The 23,516-nt window shown below is 37.3% G+C and overlaps 1 protein-coding gene across 7 annotated transcripts in view; it reads left to right on the top strand.

Annotated features, from left to right (window-relative positions):
* RCBTB2 (RCC1 and BTB domain containing protein 2) overlaps positions 1 to 23,516 on the top strand; it is a 44,814-nt gene that overhangs the window by 761 nt on the left and 20,537 nt on the right. For 2 of the 7 annotated variants that reach the window (XM_015121061.3, XM_077974361.1), the window contains exons 2-10: positions 8,005 to 8,103; positions 10,361 to 10,456; positions 10,802 to 10,866; positions 17,032 to 17,187; positions 17,432 to 17,582; positions 19,870 to 20,036; positions 20,588 to 20,746; positions 20,885 to 20,992; positions 22,000 to 22,142. In XM_015121061.3, the coding sequence (XP_014976547.2) occupies positions 10,825 to 10,866; positions 17,032 to 17,187; positions 17,432 to 17,582; positions 19,870 to 20,036; positions 20,588 to 20,746; positions 20,885 to 20,992; positions 22,000 to 22,142 (926 nt within the window). In that variant the 5' untranslated portion in view covers positions 8,005 to 8,103; positions 10,361 to 10,456; positions 10,802 to 10,824. The remainder of the gene's footprint in view (positions 1 to 8,004; positions 8,104 to 10,360; positions 10,457 to 10,801; positions 10,867 to 17,031; positions 17,188 to 17,431; positions 17,583 to 19,869; positions 20,037 to 20,587; positions 20,747 to 20,884; positions 20,993 to 21,999; positions 22,143 to 23,516) is intronic. The other 5 variants (XM_015121059.3, XM_077974360.1, XM_015121063.3 and 2 more) reach the window with 3 other exon arrangements.

Genomic DNA, 23,516 nt, shown 5'->3' with positions numbered 1-23,516 from the left:
GGGGCCCTCACGGGTCCCGGGGGAGCGTCCTGCCCGGAGTTTCGCGTACATAACCAACTCGCAGCACTGCATAGTTTGCTGATGTTTTCATTTCTGTCGCCTCGACCCCTAGGCTCCAGTCCCATAAATCTAGTACCACAGGTCCCGGGCCCCAGACCGGCTCGTTAACTCAGTGGCAGTATATGCTTTCGACATTTGGTCCTGATGTCCAGGAATAGCGTGGAAAGTTTGACTTTGTTAGGCGAAGCTGTTTTGGAACTGTGGAGGGAGGGGAAGAAATCGCCGAGCGTCTTAAGCCGCAACATGACTGATCTGCTCAGCCCTGGAAATAGAGGTTTTCAGACATTGAAAACTTTCCAAGCGCTCTGTCTTGGCGGAGAAAGAACTGAGTTGGAAGGCGAATTTAGAATGAACTTTTTGCTTTTGTTCTTTGCAAAAATGACATAAAATGTTGCAACAGTTCGAGGCCAGGACTAAAACAAAATGCATTTCGTGGAGCTACTTTGTACCGCGCTTGGCGACTTACCTTGTTAGAGCTGAATAAAAGTGGTTGAGTTCACAAACAGTGCTCTGGATCATTGCTCTTTCCCCCACACTCGAAAGTGACAGTCACTGTTTAACGTTTATTTAGCCTCCTGGCTTTGCACCTTCCTAGTATTGTGTTCCTGCTGGGCTTTATACCTTACTAGACGGGGGTCCTAGTTAAGTCAGTTTCGTGACTGCTGAGGCTACCGTGAAGAGTTTCTAACAATGTCATTACTGTGTGCCTTGTAATCTTATATGATGTGGTGATACAGATTTGGGGGCTGGAAGAGCCATTTAGGCTCAGAGAATGAGTACTCTGGCTGAAATGTAATCTCTTTATTTCCTGCTAGACAGCACATGCATATTATTAAGCAGCAGGTAAAAGCAACAAGAATGATAGGTTCTTGCATGCCCCACTTCCACCACTCAAGCCTTATTGTTCTTGCTGGGCTCGCCAAGCAGACCCTCACCCCAGGGCTTCTGCATTTGATATTTCCAGTATGTTCAATGCTCACTTTCCCTCTCCTCCCAAGCCTGCATGGCACAGAACTTCGTTTAAGTCTTGAAACAATTGCCATCATTTCAGAGAGGTGACTACCTCACCTAAAATGGCTGGCTCTCCATACTCTTGTACTGCTAGTTTGGCTTTGTAGCACTTAATCACCGTCTGATATTATGTATTTGTAAGGGTATGATCAATCTACCTCCACCGTAATTGAAGCTCAGAAGGTATTTGTTGATTGTGGAAGTAAAATGGGAAACTAACTTACTCCAGAGATATTTTTGTACTGAACTCAACATAGATTCATTCACTTATTCAACAAAAGTTTATTTTCTGTCAGGTCCTGTCCTTGGTGCTTGGGATATATCAGTGAACAAAACAGACAAAGATTCCTTCCCTCTGGAGCTTACATTCTAGCAAAGAATGATAAAAACCATATTTGCTTATTCGGTTAGAAAATTACAAACGCTATGAAAAAGGAGAACAGAGAAAGGGAATTGGGAGTGCAGGTATGGGTTGCAATTTTAAACATCATGGGTATGGTGAGTCTGAAGGATAAACCAAAGGTGATGTTTAACATGGAGAACTGGGTTTTGGAGATAAATGTTCTTCTGGGAGAAAACGTTCTTTATCACGCTCTACAGTGTCTTTTATGGGAACCCACAGCATGACCCTTGTGATAAACGTCACCATTTTTTATAGTATATAGGTGAAAAAACATTTTTTTCCCAAATAAGAGTTCAAATTATTCAGGAGTTTACAGTTTAACTTAGCACATCAAATGAAGACACTGGACTTTTACAAGGAAGAGACTAGCCAGACAACTATGTAAATTGTGCTGAGAAAAACTGTATGTTGTCTCCACCGTTTTTTGCGATTGCTTCCAAATGTCCCTCTGACTGTGGATGACTGGTGAAGATCTTTTTTAAGAATGTTCGTTGCTTTTCTGTTTTTGAAACTGTGTAGGAGAGGAGCTTAAATCACCCGGTGTGATATTATGCTATAAGGTATTAAATGACCTCTCTTAGAGGTATCGGAATGAACCAGATAAACCTAACTAAATTTCAATCCATAATTAAAAAAGGCTTAGAGAAAGAGGGTGATGGAGAGGAATAATTTTAGAAAGTAAAGTGTGTTTCCCCTCATGTTCTTTACTTATATAGATTACAAATATTTGGTGTTCAAACACCAAAATATTATTAGTCTAGGACCATAAATGTAAGGAATCCATGGAATTTGCTTATGCCCTACAAAATTGTCATATTCAAGTTTGGTTTTATCAGTTGATTAAAGTGAAATTTAAATGCCCCAAGATACTGCTACTGTTGAGGTTTACTTGGATTTAAATTATTACAAAGCAGGCTGGGCGTGGTGGCTCACCTGTAATCTCAGCACTTTGAGAGACCGAGGCAGTCAAATCTTCTTGAGCCTAGGAGTTAGAGACCAGCCTGGACAACATGGCAGAACTTTGTCTCTACAGAAAAACAAACGAACAAACAAAAAGTAGCCAGGTGTGGTGGCACACACCTGTAGTTTCAGCTACTTGGGAGGCTGTAGTGAGAGGATCACTTGAGCTGGGAAAGTTGAGGCTGCAGTGAGTCATGATCACACCACTGCACTCCAGCTTGGGCAATAGAGTAAAACCCCATCTAATAAATAAATAAATATTGCTACAGGTTAAAATTGTCCAGGAAAAGGGAGATTGGAGACCAGGAATTATTGGGGTTACAGAGTGACATTAAGGACTCTTGTTAAAGACTGAAAGAGAGGTCCACATGAAGATTTTACTTCAAAGGAGTGGATAGCTTGCCTCCTGGTAAGGGATATTGATAATGTCCATCAATGGAAGGCTAAGATGATACTTCGAGCTTTCATTGTCTGGAAGGAACATGTGTCCAGTTCACATGGTGATCACATTCTAACAACGTGAAGGTTTCCAGGAAACTTAAACCATAATAATTTTTCAGCATTAATCTGACATTAGAGTGAGTTTCTTTTATGTCTTCAGCCTTGCTAATTGGCCTGAGCTAATATCTCTTATGGAAGATGTTTTGAGCTAACAAGTACCGGTAGGAGATAGTATGTGAATAAAGCAAATTTTGAGTGCATTATAATATTTCCTGTATTATGCTGCATGTATGCATGTATATAATACTGAACAAAACCAATCTCAAGTGGAAATGAGCCAAGGCCAAGAGGGCCTGCCATGTTGAAGGGATAGGTATGCTGTGGGTCAAAGATCTTTAACAATTAGGATCTCTGTAACAGGCGTGTTAAGATTTTTTTTTGAAAAATTGGATTAAATCTATAAGGACCTAGATTTAAAATGGATTTACAAATGAGATCTCAAGTCTCAACTCACATTAGTTAATATAACAACTTAAAAATATTTTTACCATTTGTGTTGATTATTTTTCATATTTGAAAATGACACTTTCGCTGTGTGTGGCTGAAAAGACTGAAGTTGTCAAGCTCAGTAATCTTTTCAATTAAATACTGCTTTGCTTTGTACTGAAGATCTGACTCATCACTCTTGTTGAAATTTGGAAAACTTTTTAAAAAAACAAATAATTAAAATAGCAACAGTGTTTCTGTATTCTACACAACAGTTTTCTGTTTTTCATGAACATATGGCAATATCATTTCCTCTGAGGTTGTGTGCTAGTTTTAGTTATGCTTTTAGTGTTTCAGTTTTGTCCATACTGTTTATAATTGTTCCATTTTAATTAGCCATGTAGGTATTTTACTGTTATTTGTCATTGATTTTAGACATCTCATTTAAGTGGAGCTAACATTGCAGCTAACATTATCCTTTTTTGCAAGTGAAAATTGGGATCATGTTTTATTATTGTATATGTATTTATATTATTTATAACTTGAAGATGACCCTTAAAAAGCTATTAAAGATACTATCTAATGACTCACCTAAGCATATATTTGGGAACCATCATTATCCTATTGAAATTTATGTGGTCTGCAGCTCATTAACACATTGATGCTGTAAACTGCATGCTGGTACCCTAAAAGACATAGATATTATTTAATTTCCTGTTTCTTTTGATTATAAAAGCATCATCAAATGTGTTGCCCACCCAGATGGGATAATTTTAAGCATAGAGTTCTATATTGAGATAATTCTAAAAAATATTAATGTGTTTCTCGTGCTCGCTTCGGCAGCACATACACTAAAAAATATTAATGTGTTTCTCAAGCATAGATAGCTTTGGAGTTGATCTCATTAAGTTGAATTTTAAAATATGTAACACTGGGACTTCTCTGCAGGAATTACTATTTCTTTTTCACCCCTTCTTTTGGAATCACTTCTAAAGAAGAATTATTAGCATTTAGAAGCCCCTGATTAACTGCAAAATATCAGCACTTAAAACCTACCATTGGGTTGGGGTAATGTGGACACAAGCCCCTAAGAGCTGGATATTGTTTTGCTCTACGTTATTCTGTTTTCTCTCATGTATTTGCTTTCAATTCAGTGCCTACTGCAGGCACTGAATTAATATTTGTTGAATGAATTAGGCAAATGAACCTATGTCCCGTAAGCAGCTTAACTCATTTTTTAGGTCAGAGGTATTACCAAGTAATATAACACATTGTGTAGCAGATACACTGATTAATACTGATTACTTTACCAAAAATAATATGTACAACCTGCCTGTTTTATGTTTTACACAGGGAAATGAATTATTTGACTTTATGTGAAGATTAAGAATGAACGTGTTTATCACATTATCAAAAGAGTGTCCCCTTGTTCAGTAGTCTTCAACTGCATAGTTTTTAAGAGTGTAGATAAAACTCTCAGCATAGAATATATAGAAATAAGGAGTTATCTGCCCCAAACAGGGATACTTTAAAAATAAATTATTGAGCCATACAATTAGGAAAGCAGCTGAAATAGGAAATGTCATGTGACAGATTACCTTGATATATATTTGGCTTTGAAACATTACTTTTGTACAGACTTGAAATACTGGCCCCTGAGTGTCCCATTTGGAACCTTTAAAGACAGAGATCAGTGGTGGGAGCTTCTGCTGGGAGAGGGTACTTACCATTCTGTTTTCTATTTATATTGCAAGGCAGATATTAGTACAGTAAGATTCTGTAAAAACAGTTTTAGGTTACATTTTAATAAAATGAGGAAATACATAAGAGACTGTTTTGCAAAGAACAAAGCACCTTTTAATATAAATAACTATATATCATATATATATGAGCCAAGTCATATATCCCAAAACAAACATATAAGGGAAAAACTAATAAAGTAACACATAGTAAGATAATCTTCCTGTCATCCCATAAGATCGTGTGAGATGATCTTATGCTGTAACACTGTCACTGTGAAGAAAATCTTCCCAATACTGTTGCCAGCTTTTGCCCTGGTTCTACAAGAAACATTGCCCTCCTATGCAGAAAAGGGGACTTTGTAAGCAGATTTAGACCCTAAGCAGAAAGCACATTTTTGCCATTTTAATACACTGATATTAAACATTATTTTTCCTATTTTGGATTTTTCTTACAGGGACAATAGTATAAATACTACTCATTGGAATGTTATTTAATCCTCCTATTTAAAAAATCTATTTATTATTATTATTTTTTGAGATGGAGTCTCACTCTGTCACCCAGGCTGGAGTGCAGTGGCGTGATCTTAGATCACTGTAACCTCTGCCTCCTGGGTTCAAGTGACTCTCCTGCCTCAGTCTCCCAAGTAGCTGTGATTACAGGCACACACCCTTACTCCTGGCTAATTTTTGTATTTTTAGTAGAGATGGGGTTTCACCATGTTGGCCAGGCTGGCCTCAAACTCCTGACCTCAATTAATCCTCCTGCCTCTGCTTCCCAAAGTGTTGGGATTACACATGAGCCACCGTGCCCGGCCTATTTTTGTTTTTTTAGAGACAGAGTCTTGCTCTGTTGCTTAGGCTGATGTGCAGTGGTATGATCATAGCTCATTTTAAAATTTTTTTATTTATTTATTTTTTATTTTTTGAGATAAGATCTTTGGCACCCGTGCCGAGTGCAGTGGTGCAATCATGGTTCACTGAAGCCTTGACATCCGGGCTCCAGCGATCCACCTATCTTAGCCTCCCGAGTAGCTGGGACTACCGGTGTGTACTATCACATGTAGCTAATTTTTAAGTTTTCTGTAGAGACAGGGTCTTCCTATGTTGCCCAGGCTAGTCTCAAACTTTTGGGGACCTCAAGCGATCCTCAAAGTGCTGGGATTACAGGTGTGAGCCACCATGCCTGGCCTTCCTAGGGTATTGATTCAATTTTATTTTATAGATGGCTAAAGAAATTATAGTTTATGAGTTTTCATTACCAAACGTTTATTGAATTTCCATGTCCTTGGTAAAGGCAAAATTAGAATGATAGAATTCTCATTTTAAGAGTTTATTTTCTTTAACATGGGGTAACCTTAATCTCTCCATCCTGAGATGATTAATTTAAGCTCAAAGTCTTGAAAGCCATCTTGTCAGATGGAAAAGCTGTAGCACACCAGCTTATTGACAGTTACATGAGACCTTTTATCTTTGGTATTCCCTCCACCAAAACTTCCCCATGAAAAAATTCCCATCAAAGTCTAGCCAGGCATATGTTGGTATCCATAACATGTTAAAATGGTATTGTCTTCTGCATGTTTTAAAATTGTATCAAATAGTATACCATATGTATCATTTTGTGACTTAGTGATTTTGGTGAACACTGTTTTGTAGATATACCTGTTTTGATTCTAGATAATTTGTTTTAATAGCTGCCTAGTATGCATATGCCACAGTTCATTGGTTCTGTTGATCAATTCGTTTGCTCTTTCTTGCTTTTTGCTATTGGGAATATTTGTGTGTATGCTCTAGAGTTTATCTAGGGCAGTGTTGCTAAAATTGCAGGACTTGTTAGTGATCTGGAAATTAGTGGGCTGAGATCAGCATTTTCTTTTAAAATGAAATTGAACAGGATAAAATAGGATAGAGTAGGGTAGAATAAAATAGCATAAAGTAGAAAAAATAGAAAAGATACCAAGCATCGCATTGTAGGAGGAGTACGAATTATTTTGTGAAATTTTTGTTTCAGTTATGTATACATATCAAAAAAAGATGGAAAGACTGCTGTGGTCTAAATATTGTTGAACTGTTCTGTAGAGTGATTGCACCAATTTACATTCCTTCTAGCAGTGGATATGAGTATGCCTTCTCATCTACATCCTCGCCAGCACTGGGGAGTTGTCCCCCTTGAACTTTTGCTGATCTGATAAAAGAGATCTATCTCATTGTGGTTGCATTTCTATGATAAATAATGTGGTGAACTTGAGTATCTTTTAATATGTTTATTAATTTATTCTGTGAATTGCATGGATCCTTTGTTCACTTTTGAATTGTGTCGTTTGTTTTATTCTTATTGATTTACAGGCATTCTTTATATATTTTGTATATGAATCCTTTCCAAGCTGTCCATTATGTATGTTACAAATACCGACCCCCATTCTGTGGCATATTTTTCCCTTTGTTCATATTTACTGCTCTTTTCTTTGTGGTTTATGCTTGCTTGTCGTATTTATGAAATCTTTAACTGCTCTGAGGTTATGAAGATATTTCTATACTTCTAAAAGTTCGAAAGTTTTGCTTTTTTTTTACATTTCCACATGGATTCTCTTTTATTTTCTGTATGGAAATACTATAGATTAAATTCTCCTTAGTGTACATTTTTTCATATGTTTCAGTGTCCAGCTTGTTTAAACCCTCTCCTGAAGCTTATAAAGTATGATATTCAAAAGTTACCTTTTATAACTTTAACATTTTTATAATAGAGCATCTCTGCTGCTGACTTTTTAATAGTAGATAGCACAGATACAATTTTTAAACTGTATTTTTCACAGATAAAGAATGGATTGTTAAATGTGCAAGATAGTGTATTCTTTTCCTTCTGTTTTTCTCTAATAGAATTTATTTGTGTATTTATATTTCCAGTCACATTAACTTTGCTCTAGAAGACAACTTTACAAGGATCAAAAAGGAACAGGATTAAAGATGACTGAATACTGGGTTCCAGAAATTTAAAACAATCAGGTACAAAAGTGTTTGGAGGGAATGCTCCCAGCCAGTCAGTATAAAAATAAAACTGTTGAGAATGTACACAAGAAAATCTTAAAGTATCTAGCCCTGAAATACAGTGGAGGGTCCCAAAACAAGGGCTTTGGGATAGTCCTGGTTCTAATACTGGCTCTGACACTGATTGGTTGGTGACTGTTGGTCACATTACTGAAATGAGTGAATAAAATGGAGGCAATGATTAACCTGTTTCATTTGGATATTATAAAGATTAAATGAGATAAGGTGAGGCACTTAGTGCCTGGCACAGAATAACTTTATTTTTACTGTTATTATTGCTGTTGTCATTTAGAATACATTTTATCACATCATGGGTATGGCTTTCTGTATGTATATTGTGAATTGTTATTTTAAGTATATATATCAACCTATTGTTAATAGCCTGGTGAAATCACATGGATAACAGGGTAAGGTAATCTCCACATGTATTGCACAAACTATACATGCAAATTGGGGATGCTAGTTTTCTCTATTATGTATGCATCACATTGAAATAATGTAAAAAAAAAGCCAACCATCTCCTACAATGCTAAAAAATTCAAAAGACTTTTTAGTAGTAGTATACAATAGTAATTAATCTTGATTTATTTTTAAATCTTGAAGGACTTTCTGATTGACTAATATGAAATTATGTTAATCTTATATTTCATCCAAATTGAATCCTGCACGTCATTTCTTTGAATGTGGTAATTTCCATGACATACATGCAATTATGTCTTAACCTGATGTCAGATAAACAGAATGGCCTGTGTTCCCACCATTCTAATTTTAAAGAGTTTCATTATACTTGAAATTGATGAAAGACACTGAAAAGAGGTTTTGTCCTACTCAAAAGCCCAGGATCACTTTTTCATGATTTTGCACATTAACAAGATTTCCCTTCTGCTAGGAACGAAAGGGGCCTAGAGTAGTGCAGTGAGGGGGCAGTCACATCTGTACTCGGTCCCTTTTCGTTTTTTCTCTTCTATCCCTCTTTCTTCTCCTCTCCTTTTATTTTTTATTCCAGGAAACTTGGGGCAAATATGGAAAAGGTGTTTCCTGGTAGGATGAAGGAGAAAGAGAGGGATCTTTGGAACAGGCCAGTTCTAATATACACAAAGCTGGGTTCTAAGGATGCTTTCTATAAATACGGTGTGTTTTACTCTGATCCATGGGCTGTGGCATTGAAGGAATCATCATCTGCGCTTTTGAAGAGCTTACCAATTAATAGAGAAGATACATCATACAAGAATAACTGTCATATGAGGCAGAATTTGAAAAGTGCCATCAATGTAGTTAAAAACAAAACAAAAAACTGCTGTGGAAATACAGAGAAGAGGTCCCAGCCCATTTGGGTAATCAGAATCCACGCTGATGTAAATCTCAGTGGCAGTCATGCTGGGTCTTAGAGTAAATTAGGATTTTAACAGATCTGCTAAGATGCCATAGATAATATGTAGTAAGTATTCATTAAAATGGCAAAATATCTTTCTATATCATCAATCAGATTGGTTTATACATTTTTAAGTGAGAAACTTCTAATTGATCTTCTTAAAAGCAAGCGTATCTTTTTTACTTGTTTCCAAACGTTATAAATAATAATTTGCTATTAATTTTCATAATTTTAAGTTATAATAATTCTGAATAAATTATGATTCCTCATTCTGCGAGATCTTTTTATAGCTGAGGAAAAAAATTACTAATATCTTCAAGGGCGTAGAAAACATTGATAAAGAACACTGTTTAGACTTGGCCATATTTTGATTATTGTTTTTAATCTGTCTATTATGGGGCTCTCACTCTACTGTAGAAAATATCAGATAAAAGGTTCCGATGTTAGTACCTGAAATAAAAGATTGTATTTAAGAAAATGGACCCCACCTCATGAATTAGAAAAAGCAACATCATTAAATACAGCCTTATTAAGTTGCTTTTTGGAGAACAGAGATTATTTTATTTTTATTTATTTTTAGTGATGAAATAGTTGACCTCATAATTATTGAACCACAGTCCAGACATATTGCATAGCTTCTGCTAGAGCTGCTCCTGCTGTTACTTCTACCTGGTAGAAAGTAGGTGATGTTAGCATGGTTATTAAGGCAAGAACATTCAATGCATTGCTACATATTGGGTGGCTGTTGTTTCAGATTTTTCATTAAGTCCAGAATAACAAAGCCGCATTCATTCATTCATTTTTTTCATCATTTTCATTCATTTCTCCTTTTTTTTTTTCCAGCTTAGCAAATCACATATTCTTCTGTGGAACTGAGAATTGATGTCTGCTCTTCCCAGTGATTTGGAACTTTCCAATCCCAGAGAAAAGTTGACCAAGGTCTAAAATTTATTTTTCCTTATCATAGGAAGTCAACTCTGAAATGAAAATTTTCTACTCATTTCCTTTATAGTCTTAAGGACCCATGTATATTTTGAGACTACTTTTTCAGACCTTAGCAGGAAGATTCCCGTAAGAGGCCATCCAGTAGTTCCAGATCAATTCAAACATTTTTGGAGTTTTGTAGCTGGTAATTTTCATGCCTAAAGTTTGATTCCTTTATCTTCCCTTCACAACATTTGAGCTTAGCTTATTTTCTCTGCTAATTAGCAGTAAAGTAATTTTAACCTGCCTAGTTCCATCGAACATAAGGGATCCTGATTTTACCACATACTTTTTCCTCAGGGACTGCCCAGGACTGAGTCCATATGGAAGAAGAACTTCCTCTTTTCTCTGGAGACAGTGGCAAGGTTAGAAAAATCATGCCCTTGGAGCATGTGTGTTCTGTCGCATGAAATATACTTCATGAAGCATCTATTGGTCACCGATAGGAAGATCAATGAGATACTATCTATCTTTGAGGGGCTCACAGTGTAATCACTGAGATGCCAGCAGATAATTGTTGTGGGTATGGAGAATGCTGAAGGGGCCAGCAGGGAACCGATACGCCTGAGGTGCAGAGACAGGGCTCCCAGAGATGGTGACGGTGATGGATGAGGCAGGAAGGCCATCCCCTACCTTCAGACAGTGCTGGCCTGCAAGAGGCTATGAGTTGACCAATGTTTATCCCATTCCCAGAGATTTTTAAAATTATAAACTGTCTGATCTTAGATGATATGTTCTCAATTCATCGTAGACATTCTTTAATTTCTTTCTTCATCACATCTGAACATGACAGTCAACCAGCTTAAGTCCACTCAGTGTCCAATTGATGTTAAAAGCCTCACATCTTCCTACATGCATATTGATTTCCATCTTGTGTTATTTTGTTAAATTTACAAAATATCTGCTTATTGCTATTAACAGCTTAATATTAACTGTCACTATTAACATTTGTCAGTTTCCCATACTTATTTAATAAAATCACGTCAAAATTCAATCAAACTGTAAAGAATTATGCAAAGCCAGCATCGTGTACAAAGATGGCAAAGCTTTTGAAACTAAACTGTAGCATTACCATGTGCAGACTTAAGTGTTCATTTGTGAGCCCTTGTAGGAAAGTCCAAAAGTAGCTTACAAAAGTAATGTATAGAACTTAAGAGTCTCACAAAATGTTAGCAGAAAAATTCCTAATTTTTCCTAGGAACAAGTTTCATAAAATAAAGAATAGATTCACAGAATCAGCAATGAAATTACAGTATTGTAACTACATAGTGATTGAACATATACAAATATATATACAAAGTATTATAATGAATGAATGTTTATAATATAATGAATACTATATAGTGAATATATTTATAAGATATAATGAATATATACAAATTGTTTTAATGCTAGGAAGTACTCAAAAGGTGAAGTGTTGGCATTTTTTCTTAACTCTTTTTTGCTAGGTATGCCTAACATGTAATTTTGATTTTCTTTAAATATACTGTATTTTAAATTGAATTGCAACAACTCAATAGTTGTCTGTAATTAAGTGAAGTATGGTTATACACTCGATTCTTCATATTGCTGGAGAAGCATAGTTACACAGGTATCACTCACTCAAAGGAAGAAGAAGGTGCAATTTGGCCTCTAATTTTGTGGCAGATGTATTTCCTTAATTATGTTTTCCTTGAGCTAATATTAAAATTTCAGGACTTGACATTTCCCAAACAGACGCCAGATCTTGAAGGAAGGGGAGGTGGACTAGATGTGAGAAAAGTAGTAAAAGAAAGCCGGCCTGGGTTAATTATCACCTGTGGCAGTGTTATTTGCAGTAAGGAGGGTTACCTGTGGCAAACCAGGACTGAATTCTAGGGACACCATATTGCCATGCTCTCATTCCTTAGTACTGCTTTTTTCCCCATACAGATTTCTCTATTGACCACACTTGGCTCTTGCTCAGCCAGTTTCTTACTTGACAGTGGGGCACGGAGTTGATTGGGTCATTCTGCAGAGACAGCTGCTGTCATGCAGAATGACTGCAGATAGATTGAGGCTGCTATGGGGGACTATTGTGTGCATCCTACATTGTCTCATGAGTGTGCTGGACAGAAGAATGTATATTGCTTCTCTGAACAAAGATGCTGTAATTCCTTGAGACTGACACAGGTAGAGTATCCCTTATCCGAAATGCTTGGGACCAGAAGCATTTGGATTTCAAATTTTTTTTTTTAAATTTTGGAATATTTGCTTTATATTTACCAGTTGAGTATCTTTAATCTGAAAATGTGAAATCTGAAATGCTCCAATGAACACTTCCTTTGAGCAGGACCTTTGAGCATCAAAATTGGTGCTGAAAAAGTTTTGGGTTTTGGATTCAGATTTTTGAATTAGGGATGCTCAGCCTGTATTAAATATGTACTTCAAAAAATGCAAATACATGCATTTTATAAATTTAGTCATCAGTTCCCTATGTAATAGTTGCCCTAACAAACTTAAAAATTGAGTATTTGATGACTAACTTCCAGCAGCCAGCCTTCTGCCAGAGATTAAAAGCAATATATTCACATCTCTGTTGTACTCAGGTTATATTGTAATTATTTGTTTTCTATTAAATTGTGACCTCCTTGAAGGGAATGATCATGTCTTATTTTTGTATCTTAGTCAGTGATACTATCAGATCCCACATTCTCCTGACTTGTAGCATCATTTCATAAAACTTACAGACTGGAGGTTTCATTAAAGAAAACACATATTAGAATCCCAGTAGCCAGTAGAGTTACGGGCTGGGTACCATAGGTTTTTACACAGGTGGGCCAGGAAGAAAGCCTATAACTAATCATTTGTAGACAGGTGTGTAAGAGCTGGCTGGAATTTACAGCCTGATTCTAGACATCCAGAAAACCACTTGATTTAATAGCAGAGCAGGATGAAATATAAAACTCTGCTTGCAAGGGAAAAATGAAATAGTCATTGTGTCTTTCCATCTGTGCTTTTCGTGGAAGACAACCCACAGTAGGCATTATTGCCTGTTCCTTATGGAGTCTGAGAATAGCCAAAGCCCTGCAAATGCAAGCAAACACTAGGTCTACCAGTGGTATCACACTTTATGTCAACTTTTTACTCAGCAATCGGATGATATGTGGAAAGAACTCTGGGCTTTAATCTGGCCCGTCCACTGAGAAGCTAGTGATCTTGGATGATTACTTAGTCTCCCTGTGCCCCAGTTTCCCCATAGGTAACATGAGGATAATAGTATCTATGTCCTACAATTGTTGTGAAGATGAGAAGTAAGATATAAACATTATTAGATTATTAATACATCTACATTAAATACTTGTTCCACTTCCACTTCCTAAACCTTGTTCTTTTGGAAATTTACAGGCTTAAAATAGGAAAAAAATTAAAAATGAAGACCTCATAGAAAATAAGATTTCTTCATGATGTTGGATGGTGGGGTAATTTAAAGTAGAAGCTTAACCAAAAACTAACGTAACAAAATTCCATCCTTAGCTCTATCGTGGCCTTGGGCAAGTTGCTGTTTTTTCAGTAAACCAGGTGTCACAGAGAAGAAATAAAAATTTTCAATAAAGATTCTTAGATTCCTAGATCAATGTCACATCACCATAGAACACTGTGTGTTCCTAAAATATATATATAATAAAATTGAGGACATAGTTTTACACTTGCATATAACTGTAACCTCTTACATATGTGAGATTTTATTTTGAATTCCAAATTCCAAATTAAGGTTGTCCTGTAGGGAATGCCTGTGCATTTTCCTACCTCATATATATATACATATATATATATATATATGTATTTTTTTTTTTTGCAAAGTACTCTGTAACTAAAGTAAATGCAGAAACAGTAAGCACTGTTTCAAAAGTGAATGGGAGAACCAACTGTTGGTGTTGCCAAAAAGATAACAGAAGGTGTTCTTCCTAGGGCAAGGTCTTGTGATCCAAGTGGCCTGTGAGGGAATGTGACTGGATTTGGCATCAGGAGAGCTTGGCCCTGGTACAGGCTCTGCCGTTAACTCACAGGGCGATGCTGATAGCAGGGACAAGCTGCTTGGCTTCTCTGTTAGTTTCTTGGGGCAGCTGCAACAAATGACTACAATTCAAACAACAGCAATGTCTTTTCTCACAGTTCTGGAGGCTAGAAGTCTGAAATCAAGGCATCATCAGGGCGATGCTCCCTCGGTATCTCTCAGGAAGCATCTTCTCAGCTTCTGGTGGTGGCCCCCAGCCATCCTTGCTGCTACTTGACTTCCAGGTGTATCACTGCAGTCCCTGTCTCTGTTGTCACCTGGCCTTTTCCCCTGTGTATCACTGTGTGCCCTCTCATCTTCTTATAGACATTAGTCATTGGACATAGGGCCCACTCTAATCCAGTATGACTCCATCTTAACTCATTACATCTGCAAAGACCCTATTTCCAAACAAAGTCACCTTCTGAGGTTGTAGGTGGATCTGGACTTCGAGGGGAAACCATTCAACCCACTGCAGCTCCTCTCTGGGGTTTCTTCGGGTTTCTCAGAAAATTATCTTTTGAGTTCTGTTTAGCCACAGCATTCAATAGTGCCATGAAGATTATTCAGAAAAGATAGAAACCTGAAAACAAAGCTTTATTTACAAGAAAAAAGCTGGTGGCTCTGCTTGTTTTTGCTCTAGGTCCAGTGGCCATTGGTACAGCTGCTCCATGCATCTTAGCTTCCCTTTACTGACTGCAGACTTCACTTTGGCTACAAGTTAATACCGTTGGCCAGGATCAGAAGGAAACTTAAAAGTTTGAGAACTTAGTAACAAAGCTGTATTTGATGATATGGCTCAGGTGGAGTAGAAATGGAGAGCTCTGGAGCCAGGAGCAGGGATTTGGGGCCCAGTTTTCAGAATGGCTTCCATGTGAAGGAGTTACAGAGGATGGGATGGAAAGGAGGACTGTGAATCCAGAAATGAGTCACAGCCATTCAAACATTTACTTGTTCATTTCACCAACACAAAGGTATGTATTGCATTGTTAGCTCCATTCAAAGGATGGATGACATGGTAGTAAAAGACTCCGTCTCTGTCCTCCTGAAGTATACTCAGGAGTCTGTGAAGGTGGCCCCAGAGAATTTCATGGTAATGAGGACAGGGGAGGCTTGCTAAGTTAGTAGTGTGGACTTGAGAAGAGCAGAGTTGCTGACTTGTGCTCTTTTAAGGTGGAAGGGACAAGTAGGTGTTCAGTTCTGTAGAAGGTAAGTGGATAGTCCACTCAGTTGTACACCAGAACGCATTCCCGGTAAGGTTGATTTAATAACTGATGGTAAAGAGAGGAGGCCTTAGAAAATCTTTGCTGCTTTAAATCATGTATAAGTTTGTTGATGTTGTGGGAAATAGCAGACATGCCATTTGATAGGCATATTGGCTGTTTATATATCTTACTATAACCTTCAAAATGTTGGCAAGTTGAAAAGTATATCAATAAAAATGCCTCCAAAGTAGCAAATAGGTAAAACTCTTTCAAACAAATTTATAACATGCTCTTTTAGGAGTGCAGGTGCTTGTGATCTTAATGTATGCTATTAGGGGGTTAATTGTGACCCTGCAACATTTGTGTGTTGAAGTCCTAACAGCCAGTACCTCACAGTGCAACTTATTTGGAAATGGGACAATGCAGATGTAGTTAGTTAAGATGAGGTCATTAGGGTGGACCTTAATCCAATATAATTGGGGTCCTTATGAAAAGGGGAAATTTAGATGCAGAGATATGCAGGGCATGGGGGGAGATGATGTGAACAGACATAGGGAGAAGACAGCCATCCACAAGCTGAGAAGTGCAGCCTGGAAGGAGATCCTTCCCTCACAGCCCTCAAAAGGAGCTAGCTAGCTGATACCTTGAGTTTGGACTTCCAGTTTCCAGAACCATAACACAGTAAATTTCTGTTGGTTAAGCCACCTCGCTTGTCACTACTTTGTTACGGCTGCCTTAACAAACAAGTACACGTGTTTTCTGGGTGTTTCTTGTGCCGACCCCCAAACTTGCTTGAGGGATGAGGAAACCCACCAGTTCCTCAAACTGAAGGCCAGGTAAAGCTTGCCCATGAACTAAAACTTCGGACCATTTCCTTGGTGTCACTTTCAGCATTGTTCTTTACTAAGCATTGTTCTTGACTTAGGCAGCAGATGACATGGCAGCTCTCTCTCTCTCTCCCTCTTGTTTTTACAACCAGCCTAGTTTCCACAGCTACATTTAAGACATAGCCAATATTTAAAGTATCTGCTGAACATTCAGTTCCCAGAAGCCCAGCTGTGGATGACTCCTGTGTCCTTGAGGACAATGAGTAGGGGAGACCTGGTTCCACCTGGGCCTCCGGTGTCGGCGGCTGTGAGCCGCCCAGAAGCAGCTGGCAGAGGCAATCCCTGCAGCTGCGAGAGGCCTCTCAAAAACAGATGCAGTGTGTTCCTCCCAAAACCAGTGTTCGTCCTCTTCTACAGAGCTGAAGGGGCAGAGAAAATTCACTTTTTAATTTGTTGTTTCAACATATATTTTTTCCTTTTCAGCCAGTACAGGCTACTCTGTCATCTTTGAAGATGTTAGATGTGGGAAAGTGGCCAATTTTTTCCCTTTGTTCTGAGGAAGAACTACAGTTAATTCGTCAGGCTTGTGTCTTTGGCAGTGCTGGCAATGAAGTTTTATACACTACAGTAAATGATGAGGTAATTTTGAAGAAAATAATTCAGCTACTCACATTTTTAGAAATGAATTTGCCAAATTGAAGATCTTGGGGGAACTAAGGAATAAAAGGTAAAAAAAAAAAAAAAGTAAATAAAAAAAAAGGAAATTAGATTTTATTTATTATATAAAGAAGCAGTTTGCTTAAGGAAGATGATGCCTGTTTGGATGTAATTTATAGTTTGTTAGAAATAGAACTGCTTGAACTAACAGTGATTTTTCCCATAGATTTTTGTGCTTGGCACAAACTGTTGTGGCTGTTTGGGGTTAGGTGACGTCCAGAGCACCATTGAACCTCGGAGACTGGATTCTTTAAGTGGCAAGAAAATAGCCAGCCTCAGCTATGGGAGTGGTCCACACATTGTCCTTGCAACAACAGGTAACCTAGGAACCCCATGTAGAATTTCAGGTTTATTTGTCAGCTGCCCTTGAGAACATTGTTTAATTGGTTGAGAGTTGCTGGTTCTTCCTGTGAAATTGACTATGTTTTGGATACCATGAAACATGAATGTATCTGAATGCCAGCATAAGGTAATGTGGCAGATGGAATCAAGTAATCATTGTGTTTTGATGTATGAATGACAATGCTATAAGCCCAGTAAACACTGCTGAACTCATTGTGGACTTTGGCAAGTCTGTCTGAACTTTGAATTCCTGATCTATGAATTGAAAGACTAAACCTTGTGTCCAACATCCCCCCCACCTCGCCAACTCTTAGCATTCTGTGATTCTTACGCTAAAGAGTGACTGATGGCTGTAGTTGGCGTTAGTAGTAGGGATTAGCTACTTCATAAGGGATTGAGTAGAAAAATTCCTTGCTCTGAGTGAAGCAAGGAGGAAGAAAGAAAGAAAATAAATAAAATTTCTCCCAAGAAGGTTGTAACCATGGATTTGTAGTTTAATTCACATCAAGACTGAATGGTACAAGAAATCTCAACCCTTGAATTTATTCAAGGTACTGGATGGCAAGTGCCTTAAGGGCGTGATAGATGTTAATGCAGATCCTTTCTAGGGGAAGGCACCTTTATCCTAGGCCTGAGAGAATTAACCGAAATAATTGTTCAATGGCAATAGCACATAGTCAAGAGACAACCAGATATACAGTAGTCTCCCCTTATCCATGGTTTTACTTTCTCAGGTTTCAGTTCCCTGCAGTTGACTGTGGTCTGAAAGTATAAATGTAAAATTTCCAAAATAAGCAATTCATAAGTTTTAAATTGTGTGCCATTCTGAGTAGGGTGCTATTTCACCATCTTGCTCCATCCCACCTGGGACATGAATCATCCCTTTGTCCAGCGTCTCGGCTGTAGACACTCCCAGCCGTTAGTTACTCAGTAGCTGTCTTAGTTATTAGATTGACTGTCTTGGTTTCATAGTGCTTGTGTTCAAGTCACCCTTATTTTACTTAATAATAGCCCTAAAGTGCAAGAGTAGTGATGCTTGCAATTTGGATATGCCGAAGAGAAGCCATACAGTTCTTGCTTTAAATGAAAAATGGAGAGTTTTCATGCTGAGGTTGTTAAGATTTATGGTAAGAACAAATCTTCCGTCTGTGACATTGTGAACAGTACATTTTGTAGTTGTTCTATTTCATTATTTGTTATTGTTGTTAATCTCTTACTATGCCTAACTTACAAATTAAACTTTATCATAAGTATGTATGTATAGGGAAAATCATAGTATATACAGGTTCAGTACAAGAGTCTTAGAATGTATCTCCTGCAGATAAGGGGGGCTTGCTATGCAAAGAAACAAGGTACCATGAATGGGAACCAGAGGTAATAACAGACAGCAAGAACTGATTACTAAATATCAGGTGTTAAAATTATCAGACACCAATTATAAGACAGCTATATTTATTGTTTGAAGAAATTAAAATGAGCTTGAAGATAATCTGCAGGGATTATAGAAGATTTGAAAAGATCCAAATGAGCAATATGATTATCAAATGAAAATTCAGTGGACAAATTTTGTAGCAGTTTGAACACAGCAAATTAGTAAAATTAGTAAACTGGAAGATAGATCAGAAGTCATTATTCAGAATATAGCACAAAGAGACAACATGTTGGAAAATACAGATGAAATGAGTACATACTGTATGATTCCATTTATTTAAATTTCAAAATCAGGAAAAACTAAAAATTTGTATGCAAGATGCATACATGAGGGCCTTTTGGGGGGTGATTATAAGGTTATATTTCTTGACTTAAGTAGTAGTGCGTGACTGTACATACATGTTTTATGAACTTTTCTTTGTATTATGCTATGTAATAAGTAATAACAAAGATTTTAAAAAATCAACTTGGTGATTATTTTAAAGATAAGGAAATTAAGACCCAGGGGAGTTAAGTGGCCTTATAATCTTTTGACTTCATTCTGATGTTTTTGCTATTACTCCCAGCAGCCTTTTCTCTGCTGTTTATTAAAAACTTATTTTCCCGTTATTATAACTGTGTGCATTTAAGTTTCACCTTGTTGCTTTGAGGTAGAATGCAGTTTATACTTTCCAAATAGATTCTTTTGTAAATGACTTTGGTGGAATGGGGAAGTTGATTAGTTTTTTGCACCTGAATTTTTAGATTTCATTTGTGGAAGCTGTGCTACATATATTTTTGTATAATGAAGTAGATGTCGTAAAAGCTGGTTGTCTTTCTTTTTATTTTCAGAAGGAGAAGTCTTTACCTGGGGTCATAATGCGTATAGCCAGCTGGGCAATGGGACAACTAATCATGGTTTAGTGCCCTGTCAAATCTCAACTAATTTGTCAAACAAACAAGTCATTGAAGTTGCCTGTGGGTCTTACCATTCTTTGGTGCTAACATCTGATGGAGAGGTGAGAATAGTCAGCATAAAGCTCATTGATTTTTTTCAATAAGATTATGTAGACTTCTATAGTAGTCCTGGAAATACAATCATCTGATTAAAATAACCTCCCTCAAATTCAGCCTTATTTTTGGCAGCAATTCACAGTCAGGGTATTGATGTTGTGACATTTATCTGTACGTAGTAAGGTCTTCCATAATTGCAAAATTTAAAAGGAGGTGTTGTTCCTTCTCTGTTGCTGTAGTAAAGAGGTTATTTGCAATAAGAAAAATCCCCAAACGCTGAAAAAGATGGCTAGGGCAAAGTAGATACTTTTGTGTTATGTGTTATTTAATAGCAATTATTACTGTTCATATAGATAACACCAACCACCTAATTTTATAAAATCATGTACGTTGTGTAAGAATGAATTTTGTAAACACTTCTCTGCCTGTGTTGTAAGGATTTATAGATCTGAAGCACTTTGAGAGGGAAGACTCGGTGCCACAAGTACATGTCAGTGTCCAGTTGAGACACTTTATAAATTAATGTGTTTCATTTACTGATCTTTCCTTTAAACAGGTATTTGCCTGGGGTTATAATAACTCTGGGCAGGTAGGATCTGGATCAACAGTTAATCAGCCAATCCCTCGAAGAGTCACTGGCTGCCTACAGAATAAAGTAGTTGTGACCATAGCATGTGGGCAGATGTGCTGCATGGCGGTAGTGGACACGGGGGAGGTAAGGAAGTTATTTTACATCTTGCTTAAAAACCCTGTTTGCCACATCAGTCTCATGCTAGTATGGTATGTCCCACATAATAGACAACTTGCTGGCTGTTTACCTCTTGAGAGGATTGAGGGTGTCATTTTCTCTCAGGTCTATGTCTGGGGTTACAATGGAAACGGGCAGCTTGGACTTGGCAGCAGTGGCAACCAGCCAACCCCTTGCAGAGTGGCAGCTTTGCAAGGCATCCGTGTCCAGCGGGTACGTCCACTGTCAGTTTGTGTGCGTGTATTTTTAAGTCTTCACTGGCAAAGATATCAATATATTAAAAACATAGATTTCTTGGCAGGATGAAAAGTTTAGCTGCTTGGATGTCTTCATTAAAATAAAGGTTAAATCTCTTTTTTCCTTGAATTAAATTGCAGATATTCAGACAATTTCTGTTCCAGGGCACTGTCACATACCTTTTGGAATATAAATTGTTATAAGCTTTCCTGAGGAAGCTTTGGCAGGGTGTACAAGAGCCTTAAAAGCCTTTCTATCCTTTGACCTGTAGTTCTACTCCTAGGGAATTTCCCTGAGGAACCAACAGTTCCTGTAACTCTCTTACAGAATTAGTTAAGAAGAGATATATATATGTATATATGATAACTTTAATAAAAAACAATAGGTGTAACAGAAATCAAATCATAAGTTAATGATTAGCTAAATTATGCCAAGTGTATATGCTGGAGATGATGTATACAAAGAATTTTTAATGATATGGGAAACTGCTATGTGTAATGTCTAATAAAATGAAGCAAGATACAGAACTGCTTATACAACATGGTCAGTAAAAAAAAATGCTATAGGTGCATATCTCTATGTCTAAATAGAAATAGAAAAAAAAGCCTCTGATCTTCAGAGAACTTTTATAATTATATTTTTCTATATTTTTCAAATTGAACCTGGTTTACTTTTATAATCAAAAAAGAAAATAATTATTTAAAAAATACAAGTGTCGTTTCTGACATTCCCCTCATACCCCTTGATTTCTGTGAGCATTAAAGCTCCAGTGAACCGGGGCAGGTGCTCACGCCAGGGGACTCATGACAGTCTTACTGCAGTTCTGGCCCACATGTTCTGGAAGGATGTTGGTTACCTTAATGCTTGCCTCTACGGGTAGGCTGCCTCTTTCTTTTTTTCATTTTTGTTTCTTAACCTACTTTGCGGAAGCAGTGAAATAATGACTTCTGTTTGCAGTCCTGAGTGGATTTTTTTCCTTCCAGGTCGCCTGTGGCTACGCACACACATTAGTATTAACAGATGAAGGCCAAGTGTATGCTTGGGGCGCCAATTCTTATGGGCAGTTGGGCACTGGCAATAAAAGCAACCAGTCCTATCCTACTCCCGTCACTATGGAAAAGGACAGGTAACATGGCCATTTTCACAGTCCCCACACTGGTCTGTGGTGATTGTGATTAAACAGGACTTAGACATAGAGAGAATGGTGGGGAATGTACTGCTAGTGTTAGAATAGTATTTAACAAGAGTATTTATTCCTTTATAAAAATTGGCTTTGGAATTGTTGGGGAGATTGATTGTATGTTAAATATGCTATTTTCACTTACCCATGTTTCCTCTATACTTCCAACAGCTATTCTAAGCAAACTGCAATGACTAAACTTGCAACAGCTACTCTGTTACTCTTCTCCCTTACAAATCACCCTTTTGCCCTCCTCCTTTCCCTGTTTTACATTCTTAAGGTGATGTCGATAACATTCGAGGGCGCTCTTCCCTGGCTTAGGAAAAGGTACCTTGCGTGGGGTATAAAGCTGGTCACTCAGCTACATAGAAAATTTGCCGGTTGAAAAGGATAAGGTTATTTCATTACTTTTAACTCCCAAGCTGTCACTATGAGGAAGAGTAAAATGGTTAGGAAATTAAGATTTAGTTTTGTGCACTTGTTTGCAAGGTTGTGTTATGTAATTAGCACATCCAGAATTAGTTTCCATGTTATTCTGATATTTTTGAAAGCCTTTGGAATTTCTCAAGCATGGTCAGATCACTACCTTTTCGCTTTCCATTTCTTAACAGTAGTATAGCGCAAAAACGTTTCATTATCTTTTCTTTTAAACCAGGGTTGCAGTCATCGTAGAAACGAATGCTGCTATTTTTACTGCATATATCTTTATTACATTTGATTTTAAAAGAAATATATAGACAAACAGATTAGCTCGCACTTATATGCAGTGTTTTTCTAATTTTCTGTTGGAATACTTAACAATGAAAATGAGGAACGAAATTGCCATTTTTCAGCTGCCTCAATTTTCATTTGAGTATTGTGAACTTGGCTGACTTTCTTTAACCTACGTTTTAAAAGTTTTATTTAACCAATTTAACATAGGTTATTTTAATAGGTTAAATAAAACTTTTTTTGTCAAAAACCTTAAAATTTAAGACCCCTGGCCCCTTCAGAATAGGGAGGAGGGACAATAATGGAGGCAGGAGGTGGTTCAGGCAGATGCCTGCAACTGTTCATTCACACATCTTGTAAGGTAGCTTAGTGCTCCTCAGAAGAGAAGGGACAGTCCTGAGGCTTTGAATAACCACAAAAGTACCTCAGTTGATAGGGACACTTAATATTTAAACTGAAAAAACAGAGTGAAAGGATCAAATAAAGATGGCATGGAAATAAAAACGATGGATTTGTATGGCCTGTTTTTTTTTTTTTTTTTTGAGACAGTCTCCCTGTTGTCCAGGTTAGAGTACAGTGGTGCAATCACGGTTCATGTAGTCTTGACTT

This window comes from Macaca mulatta, chromosome 17, assembly GCF_049350105.2.
Source record: "Macaca mulatta isolate MMU2019108-1 chromosome 17, T2T-MMU8v2.0, whole genome shotgun sequence".
Lineage (NCBI taxonomy): Eukaryota > Metazoa > Chordata > Mammalia > Primates > Cercopithecidae > Macaca > Macaca mulatta.
Note: the sequence above shows the minus strand (reverse complement) of the source record. Positions and strands in the feature narration are given on the sequence as shown.